At 36.6% G+C, this 10,657-nt stretch overlaps 1 protein-coding gene across 5 annotated transcripts in view; it reads right to left on the bottom strand.

Annotated features, from left to right (window-relative positions):
* Chl1 (cell adhesion molecule L1 like) overlaps window positions 1-10,657 on the bottom strand; it is a 206,838-nt gene that overhangs the window by 53,676 nt on the left and 142,505 nt on the right. For 4 of the 5 annotated variants that reach the window (XM_029558428.1, XM_029558430.1, XM_008822697.2 and 1 more), the window contains 4 exons: window positions 8,650-8,772; window positions 7,439-7,609; window positions 6,458-6,505; window positions 4,838-4,958 (listed from right to left, as the gene is read on the bottom strand). In XM_029558428.1, coding sequence (XP_029414288.1) covers window positions 4,838-4,958; window positions 6,458-6,505; window positions 7,439-7,609; window positions 8,650-8,772 — 463 coding nt within the window. The remainder of the gene's footprint in view (window positions 1-4,837; window positions 4,959-6,457; window positions 6,506-7,438; window positions 7,610-8,649; window positions 8,773-10,657) is intronic. The other variant, XM_008822695.1, reaches the window with a different exon arrangement.

Genomic DNA, 10,657 nt, shown 5'->3' with positions numbered 1-10,657 from the left:
GTTATATCATCTTTACCAATGGAGAGATGGCCACTAGGGAATAGAGGTTTGGAGAAACACGTTTCCTCATAAGCTCCTTTAATAGTGTACTCCCTGGGAATCTTGTCCCCTTATTAAGTAGGCTAAATCCATGTGAGTGCAATCAACGTGGCTGGATGCAGGATGAATAATTGAAGTCCCAAGAAGTATATTGCAAGCTGTTTGTCAAGTGTGAAATCTCCCTGTGGTCAGAGATAACAGCTCTCTTCCCTGTGTGTGACTTTAACAACGCTATAAAGTGGGATCCAAAAACCCAGCAGAAGGAAGACATGATTTCCCGCTGAATCCTAATGAAGCTGATATTTGCTAGTGTGGCTCAGGAAGAGTGGAGCCAAGTGTGTGGGCTGGTTGGTGGAAGAGCTCATTCATTCCAGGGCAGCTTGGAGTGCTCGGCACAGAACATGATTTCTTACTTTGTACAGATCTGAGGAAAGGGGACAAGAACCAATCCCCCTAACTCAGAGCTTTGGACAGATGGGCTCACCAAATCAAAACAAACCAAGGCAAAACAAAAATCAGGAAAAACTTGCTACCATACCAACTTCTTTCTCTACCTTTTGATGGAGAGAAATGGGATTGTGGGCTAAGCCAACATGTTTGATGAAAAACATTTTTCGTAAGAAAACAGAAGGTGAAGTGATGCTCTCTATAAATCCCATAGAATGTTGTGGGACATACTGATGACTAAGTGGTGGGGACTTTGCTTTTTCCAACCATTAGTTGACCTACCTGAATGAATCGAATAAACTTTTTTGCCATATTCTCACTAATTATTGCTCTAAATATAAGCTATATGACTACCATCATTCTATACCAATAAGAATTCTCATATGCCAAAAAGCTAACTAATTATTTCAAGGTTGTTAGAATAATAAATAATACTTATCAGACTTAAAACTTCCATTTTTTTCCTTAGCAGGTTCTATTGAATTTCTCTTTTACCATAGGAATTTGTCCTTCCTAAGGAAATGTTCTTAGAATTCATGCTTGTATTCCCATGGTTCATCAGTTACCAGTTAATAATTATTAGCTCAAGTTGTTCCTCTCAGTCACCTCAGATTGTTTATTTACATAGACAATGGCTAAAATAGCTCCGTTATTAGACAGAAAAAATATTGGAAGTAAAGACGAAGTTTATTTTCTCAACATCTATTATTTTCTCTTAAGGCTCAAGGCTTACCTCACAGACCTGAAAGAACAAACATATTTAACCAAGCCCATAGCACATGGTACATTTTTTTAGGAAATGGTAATTGTGGTCAGATAAACACACATGCCAGTATATTGATTAGCTGTTGACTTGAACAGAGCATGCCACCAAACATGATGCAGAACTCAAATTTTCTACCTGCTTGCTTTTCATACCATCTGTCAAAATGGCAACCTGCCAAGTGACAGGCCTCTCTGGACCTCAGTTCCTTCCAGTTAACCATGAATCTGTGTTTTAACAGTGCAAGCATTTCACTTTCCACAAATGTTTTCTTTACTCCAGTCCTTGAAACCAATCATGTAACAACTTTCACTTCAAGGAATCATGTGATTTTATTTTAAGATTCTAAATGATATTTTATGTTGGGATGGTTTATAGTCCTGAAGAATTTTTAGCTATATTCTTGCCCTGCTGTTTGTTTTGTTTTGTTACTGGTACCTTTACTTTTGAGGAACATTTACTAATTTTAGAATAAGTTTAGAGGGAAAATATATTGCTTAATGCATTTTTGCATAAAAATATATATTATTTAATAATTCCAAGTGTTTGTTTGAATTTTTATCTAGATAACTTTCATTCTTACTCTTGGCTATAAACCCGTACAGACATGTCTTGAACTTGTGGACATATGCCACCTAAATTATTGATGAGTCTGCTTTATTTCACAGGATGTAAGAATCAACTGCTACAGCAACTTCCTCTTCTCACTAATGGGAAGACTGCAGTGTATGAGTACCTTTCTCTCCTGATGGAAGTCAAAATAACATTTACCTTTTCTAATCTCCATAGACTCTATAAGCTTTAGAGATGCCCCTCAATGTGAGCATTCCTCTGAAAGCTTTTCTGACTTAATTAATGGTATCAACATTGTGTTTGTGTGTGTATGCATGAGTACACACACATGTGTATTGGTGTACATGTGCAGATGTGTACATGTGTACAAGAACAGAAGCCACAAAAGAACATCTGGTGTCCTGCTCTATCACTCTCTACCTTTTTCCTTTGCGATAGGGTCTCTCACTGAACCTGAAGCTAAGCTGTTGGAAAGTCTCTACAATCTTTTCTCTGGTTCCCACAGTGCTGGGGTTATAGGCTTGCAGCAATGTCCTGATTTTTTTGTGAGTTCAAAGTGTTTGAACTCAGATTCTCATGCTTCTGTAGAAAGCATTCTTACCCACTAACTCAAATGTTTTTACTATCATTGTTTACTTAAATGTGTACTTTATGTAACCACCTCAGATTCAGAGGCAATGTTATACTCTTTTTCCCTGGTTAAAATAAAACAACTCATTTGGTTAAAACAGTATGCTGACCTGAGTTACATTTAGAGGTGTTTAGGTATTTTTGGATTCACGGTTGAATCTGAGCTTCGTATTACACTTGGAGAAACAAATTTACTTCTGTGTGTATGCTTTGTGGGAGTCGTTTGCACAACCTGAAAGTGGGAATGATTGCAAGCATAGAATGTGGGGATGAGGTAAAGCAAAATGAGGTAAAATACATATATGGCAAAACCAAGCTAAACCAAAACAACGTGTTAGCTATCTTTATTTTTGTTATTCTAGAAGATCTGTAACTTTTAACTTCCTTGAAAAAAATACTTTGCCTTTTAAAATCCTTTTTGCAACATTACTTTTCTTCGAAGACCAAGCAGAAAGGATAGTCCAACCCAAATCAATGATGAACAAGTAAGATAAAATTGCTTCTTCGGACAGAGTTGCGGAATCTTCATGTTGCAAAGGCAGCACATACTTTCCTTCATTTTCTTTTTATGTGTTGTTTCCTGACACTTGAATTCCTACAAAACTCAGAAGAGCATCTCCATAAGCTGGGGAAAATCTGTACAGTTGCTATAGGCCCCTCAGCATTGGCAGGAAATAAAGAAAAAGAATTCCCAAAAGGTTTGTCCGGCCCAAAGCGTTAACCCAAATAGTAGTAAACCCTGAAAGAATTTAATTTCAACAGCTGTGAACACATGCAGACACCAGCAGGAGGGCAGCAACATCATGAGTCACAGCACACTAGAAGTCTTTGAGTTTCCCAAGTAGAGAAAAGACCAAAACTTTCTCAACAGAGGTCTTGTCACAGCATCTCCGAACAATGTATCATTGAACATTTACAATTTAAGGAGAAGTAATCTGGCTGGAAAGTGAAGTTTGTGAAGTATAGGAATTATAAAATGATTAAAATTAATCCTTTTCTTTAGAATTTTAAAAAAGTTATTCACAATATTCACTGTATTATGAATGAAGATGAACTTATTATTTTATTTTTTAAAAATTAGTGTAATGCAATTTAATATATTTCTAATCCTAGCTTATTGAACAGACCCTCATCATTTACAAACTGATTATGTCTCAAATGAATAAAATGTAAACTTGGGTGCTGGAAGATGGAATGTATTTCTATTTTACATTCCTTTCAAAAATACTTGTTTCTTATTTTTATTTTATGTGTATTAGAGTTTTGCCTGTATGTATCAAAGTATGTCATATGGTGCAATGCCCATGGTGTTCAGAAGAGGGCATCAGATCCCCTGGAACTGGAGTTATGGGTGGCTGTTAGCTATCATGTGGATGCTGGGAACAGAACCTTATTCTTTCAAGAGCAGTACTTTTACTGGCTGAACCATCTCTCCCTCCTCTCTCTGTTGCACTCTTGATCATGGGTAGACTGACAATTTTTGAAGAACACTTATAGAAGTACATGATGTTGTATAACCAAATATTAAACAGCACAGTCTTAGTTACATAAAAATATAGTAGTTACTCAATGAATGTAACAATTTTAAGAGATGACAAAATGCAAACCCTTAGGCTTTAGTAGAGGAATTAACAAAGTGCATTTCGGTTTGAGATCTGAGAAAATTACAAGCAACTGGGTTTGAATGTGTATCTCTCTTAAATTACATGATTTGGATTGACTTGTGAACAAAATATAACAGAGACAGATAAATAGATGCCCTATAGAAATTAAAAACAAAGAAGAGCTAATACCAAAGCAATCAGAGGAGCCAAGATGAGAGGGAAAGGGGCTGGAGACATTGCTCAATGGTTAGAAACCTTGGCTGCTCTTGAAGAGGATCTGGGTTCAGTTCCTGGCACAAAATGGTGGTTAACAACCATTGATAACTGCAATTCCAAAAGATTCAAAACCCTCTTCTGGCATCCATGGGCATTGTATACACGGTGTGTACTTACATATCTGCAGGAAAAAAAACACTCATACACTTAAGTGTAAAAATAAATAAGTACTTTTTTTTAAAGATAGGGGAGATAAAAACTTTGGCATCCATGCAACTACCAACACACATGCTCTAAGAGTAGTGGTAGACTGACCATCCACTTCACTAGGGTGTTTTCCCTTGATTCCTGAATTGTGATATCACAAAGAGTCTGAATTATAAGTCAATTTTAGTCATACCCTGAAGTCTGTAAAGAGATATAAATTTCTTCTAGAAATGCAGGAGCAGAGTCTATGTGTTTTTATTCAGGAAAGAATTTAAGAAGGCATTCACAGCAGAGTCTTAATGCCTCAGTCTCTCAAAAGCTAGATGAAAGAAGTGACAGGCAGAAGTGTGGTACTTACAGGCCCTCAGCGAAACACTCAAGCAGCAGCGTCTCCCCTTTGAGGATGATCACTGAAGACTCTCTGCCACTTGCCGCAGGAGGCAACAGCAGCTTGGGTTTCCTTTGCTTGATTGAATTTGCTGGAAAAGAGATAATAAAAGTCTTTTTTTTTTCCAGTAAAGATAGTCAAAATGCGATGGTGCAATAGGCGCACCTCTAAATTTCAAGATACGTGTGCTTAAATAGACTTCTCTCTTCACATGAAGCATGTGCTGTCCCTCATCTATGTTGACTAAGTGCAGCAGCATCTTCTATAAACATTATGAGGTACACCAACTTCCGTAGGTGAGGTTCCTACTAAAAGCTAGAGTTCCTGGGGCCCTGAGTGCTGAAATTTGGACAGAGGAAACACACAGTAGATGCTAGGCAGCTATGTTCTCGTGAATTTCTTCAGGAAATTTCTTCCACTTTCAGGTCCTTTCATCCACATCACTTCAGGAAATGATTAGTAAGTATTCCCAATAACTGCTAATTTGCATCATCCACTTTTTTTCTTAATAATTTTCAAATTTACTTAAGACATCATTTTACTATGTTTTGATTTCATTTTCAAATGCTAACAAAAGTTGTTCTTTTTCTCATCCAGTGTCAATGTGATTTTATCTTATGCAGAAAGAAAATACATATCCGACTTTCTACTATCAGGAGAGAGAAACGTAAGGTACTGGAAGCGCTGCATCATCTGTTCTATGCGTCCTTATGTGTAACATATTATAAATGATTTTTGAAGACCTGCAATATGCAATGATCTTTTGTGTGGTTGAAAATGTAGCAATGCATTTGTAAGTTACTGATCTTGAAGAAAAGGATGATCATGAGTCATCTCACATGGAAACCAAGGACATCACAAGAGAAGCCTTCATCCACTGCTCTGATATCATCAGTGTGTTAGAAATCTTATTCAAGTCACTGGTTCTCATGGCATAAGGGGTATTTACTTCATTCATGTGTGTGATTTCACTATACAAAACAAGTTTGCTTTGTAACTCAAGCATCTTTTTTTGTAACTCAAGCAAGCTCCAGTAGATGTCCTATGCAAAAAATAAATTGAAAGATTTCATAGAAAAGTGAATTTGTCAGATATTGAAAACTACATTCTTTCACAGAGTTAGAATACATAGTGCTTATTAACTATTCTGAGAAGTCTTAAAAAGGAACAAATCAGTTAATTTTCTTAAACCTAGTGTTTCTTGACTTTTCTTGATATTTAGACATTTCTTTTCCTTTCCTTGTATAAAGCTATCAATTTTACACACCATTTGAGACAACCTGAAAGATCTAAAGTAATACTCAGTTTAGTATCTACATTAATAGCTACCCCTAACTCTACAGATATGTATCGTTTTTGCAAATTATATTACATGTAAATATATTTATGTAGTTATAAATCTACACAGACCATTCCCTTTACATATATTCAAGAGGATAGTGAATAATAGGATTATCTATGCCAAAGAGTTATACTTAATAGGAATATTAGAATTCTAATAAACTTTTGTAGGAAAAACTGTAGCTGAGGTGAAAATGAGTGATTTAAGGTGAGAAGAAGAATGCATGTGGTCTATACATGGTCACTTACCCTTGGAACTAATTTCTGTGGATGAACTTGTATCATTAGCATGCTTTACTGAAATAAAAAAGATGGAAGAAACTAATACAAACATAATGGTAGATGCTGACATCAATAAAGTATGAAAAGTCACAGGTATATTTTAGGAAAATAACAAGATGAAATCCAGTCATGCTCTAGAGTACTGTCTGTGGAATAAAATTTTATATAAAACATTGTGAGGTGCAAAATCTTGAATTACTACAGGTGAGTCCAGTTGGACACGGTTCAGGTAACAGCCCCATTATAGAGATTTGGAACACTGAAAGGGTATTATGTAGAAAACCCAACATAGCATATGTACACATAATAATGAAACAATCATGGATCAAATTAGATGATGAAATGGTCATGGGAAACTTCTGCTCTACCAGGGCCAATTATTCTGCCAGAATGCTGCTGGGAATTATCCTTCGCCTTTGAATGTTATGGCTCCTCCTCTCCCTAATTACTTCTTCCCATTTGGAATCCCAGACAGGCATTTGCAGAATCACGTAGAAAACAGAAAATCGATTCAGATAACTTTACCAATTTGGAAAGGAAAAAGGAAAAGCTTGATGGGATAAAAATATTAATAGTTATTGCTTTTTCTTTTGACTGTACCATTATTTCTCTTATTTTCACCCTGCTGGTTTAGACAAGGTCAATGTGAACCCACACCCGAGACTTGCTTTGTTCATTTTGTCCACTCAAAATGACAAGATGCTGCAGACATCAAATGAAACACATTTGTACTGTTAATTGAGATTTGATTTTCTGGCTGCCAGAGACAGAGCTAACGTGGATCTGCAGCTGCAGATGTCTACATCAACTGTATAAAGTCTCTAGAGTTAAACGAAACAGTGATGGAAAATACCAACCCGGCTTTCAATGGTGTCAGTGAGGAGGATGACATTATAGTCATATTTGCATTCAACATGCACAATAGAAGAATAAATTATTTGGACTTACAACTGTTCACTGTTAGTTTCATTGGCATTTTTTGAACAATCGTCCTTAATTTTGGAAATGCAGCAAAACAACAGTAATCATTCCGACTGTCTTTCTCTTCTACATTTGCAAAGTACAGATCTCCTTTTTGGCTCATGTACACTCTTTCATCTTGCTCAATGTGTTCTAGTTCTGAAAAGAAACCATTTTGTGACTGAAAGGGTCAACCACTCCTTAAAACTCTATCATCCTTTCATATTTTTATTCCTTTTATGTTAGTTGCTTTATCTGTTCCTTCTGTTTTCTCTTGTCTGGCATTCACACAAGAGCAATGAGTGAGCAAACCGCTATACATAAAAAACAATGAAAGTGCCTGGAAGCCTGACTTTGTGAGAAACCAAAGGAGCTCACAGATAGACAAGCACCAGAGCAGCGTCATCTCCCCTAACCATTAAGGTCTCTACCTGTGCTTTGGCTTATATGACAACTGGTTAATTCAGATAACAGTTTAATTATTACTTTCATTTTCTATGAATGACATTGCTCTAAATCAGGGCTCCCCCCAAGTGGTATCTGAAATACATAGCACCCTGTCTTGGATGCAGCCTCAGTAGCTCTAGGGTGAGTGAAGCCTGAAGCTTTGACTGAAGCCTAGAACAACTTCATTCACTTTCTTGCGGATGTTGTCTATATATCATGCTCCAACGTGGGCACATTGAGGAAACATCCAATGAGTGAGGATAAAGCATAGGTGATAAGAGGTTTTACCAGAAGCTAGGATTTTGTGCCAGGGATAATTGAAAAATTTTAGAAATGAAACATATTGAGGTTTTTGAAGGTCGTTGTCTTTAGCAGATAGAACTAAGCTAAAATAGAAATACTAAATGAACAACACAACACAAGCCATCCTCAACTGTAACATGACCTCTTTTCCAAAGGTAAGTAAGTTCGTAATATAAAAGGCATGTTTTTGATCGACTGTCTCACATCAGGACTTTTCATTATTTTCAAATAGTGTTAAAGCAGGGGTTACCCTTTATGGCCTTATGTTTTTGCATACATATTATATCAGTTTGTATTTGAACTAGGGACAAAATTTCAAATACATCTAAAGTAAAATTTATTTGATTCAGTGGGATAATCACATGAATATTTCCTTTGAGTATTTTGTGTAATTTACATAGATCATGGAATTAAAGTGGCCCTTGATAGGTAGAACAGAACATTCTTACCAATATTCATCCAGTAAATGTGCAAAGGTGGGAGGCCTTTGGGAGGGTTACACGGGAGGACAATGGGGTCACCTTCTTCTACTTCCAGAGGGTCAATTTTCTCTTTTGGAAATTTTGGAACACCTGGTATAAAGATCATTATAAGACATTACTTTAAAATAGACTTTTAATGCCAAAATTACTAATTTCCATGTTATTAACTGTTAATAATATTCTCCTATTTATAAAAAATGAGCAACTTTTAAAAATTCAGTGTTTCACATCCTTGTTCTCACATCTACCCTGCAGAGTTAAATATTCTTTAGGATCCTGATGGATCTTTGCACATTTTAAAGGTACTTCTGGGGCCTGTGAGATGGCTCGGCGGGTAAGGACACTTGCTGCAAGTCTGATGACCTGAGTTCAAGCCCTATAACCTACCTCCCAGAAGGAGAAAATTATACCCCCCAGTTGTCCTTTGACCTCCACAAGCATGGGCAGGCACACACACACACGCACACACACACACACACACACACACACACACACACACACACACACACACACGGGGGGGGAGAGAGAGAGAGAGAGAGAGAGAGAGAGAGAGAGAGAGATTAAAAACTATTTAAAGACACTTCTACATTGTGAAACTTTTCTCTGTGACATGATAAGGAATAGTGCTATGTGCATTTTTTTCTGAGTAAAGGTGTACACCACAGGCCATGCTCATCTTAGCTCCCCGAGATACAAAATAATGTTTTTTGAACACTGTGATTTCTTTCTGGAACTTTTATGTTGTCTGTCTCTGGCTTTACTGTAAAGGCCAATGCCTTTAGAGTGAGGCTGGCAAGCGTCCTGCTCAGAACATTAGCTATACTAAATAAGAAATTCAGAGTCACATGAGGAAATGGAAAGCAGGAAATGGGAATGAAGAGCCAGTATGATCACTTTAAGTTGCAAAGAGAGCCATCCACTTTGGAATAACCCCAGCAAATGAAATCTTAAATGAAATGGAATTGCTGTAGGAAAGGAAACTTTTCAATACTTCATTCTATTGTTTCTCTCTCACACTGGAATGAATTTTCTGAAACAGTGCTGCAACTGCAATGGGAATATAGTTCCAGTATTCACACTGTTTGAAATCCAACACCAATGCCCCATATTTGCATAAAATATTTATATTTATAAGGATATTAAAAATGTACTCTACCTGAATATTATACACCTGCCTTTCATCTTCACTGGGGGAACTTGCATTATAGAATCACACAGGTTCAGATGCAGGACAGTGATCATAAAATGGCACTTATAACAGGCCTGACCCAGTGGAAAGTTTTATCCGCTAGTCCGCTTTCATATTTTATTCTTAAATGTTAATTTATAATAAATTACTATTTTTCTTAGAAATCTAAAGACTATATATTTGTTTTCATCTTTATTTAAAATTATGTGCATGCATGACCAATCTCTCCCAAATTTCTCCAAAGAAGCTATTTCCCAAATATCTTCAAACACAATCCTACCCTTCAGGTTTTTAGGGCATTTGATGAAATTTGTTGTGTCCAGGCAACAGTTGGTTACAAAAAGAATTGCTTTTTGTCTAAATTCAAGGACTTTTCAAAGCTTAACAGTTTTTCAGGAGGCAGTGTGGTTATTATATAGAAAGAAAAGCTTCACTCTCTTTTCACATTTAGTCATGGTATGATCTCTTTGTGGATTCCCTAGTGGTCAACTAATTTATGTCAGACGCTGGAAACTCCGGAAAGATATGTGAAATGAAAGTCATTCTTGAACCATGTTTTTACTATAGAAAGCATGAAATTTCCATTAAAGGATGGGAAGGTATGTTTAGTACATTCACTGTATTAGGATTCCAAGATAAAATATGCCAGCTATTTAGGAAAGTCCTGGTATTGATCAATAGGAAATGTAACATAAGCTGTTTTGCAGGAAGCAGACCTTACACACACACACACACACACACACACACACACACACACACACACACACACACACACACACAAGAGAG

This window comes from Nannospalax galili, unplaced genomic scaffold (genome assembly GCF_000622305.1).
Source record: "Nannospalax galili isolate Female #2095 unplaced genomic scaffold, S.galili_v1.0 scaffold828, whole genome shotgun sequence".
Lineage (NCBI taxonomy): Eukaryota > Metazoa > Chordata > Mammalia > Rodentia > Spalacidae > Nannospalax > Nannospalax galili.
This window is presented reverse-complemented; position numbering and strand designations above follow the sequence as displayed.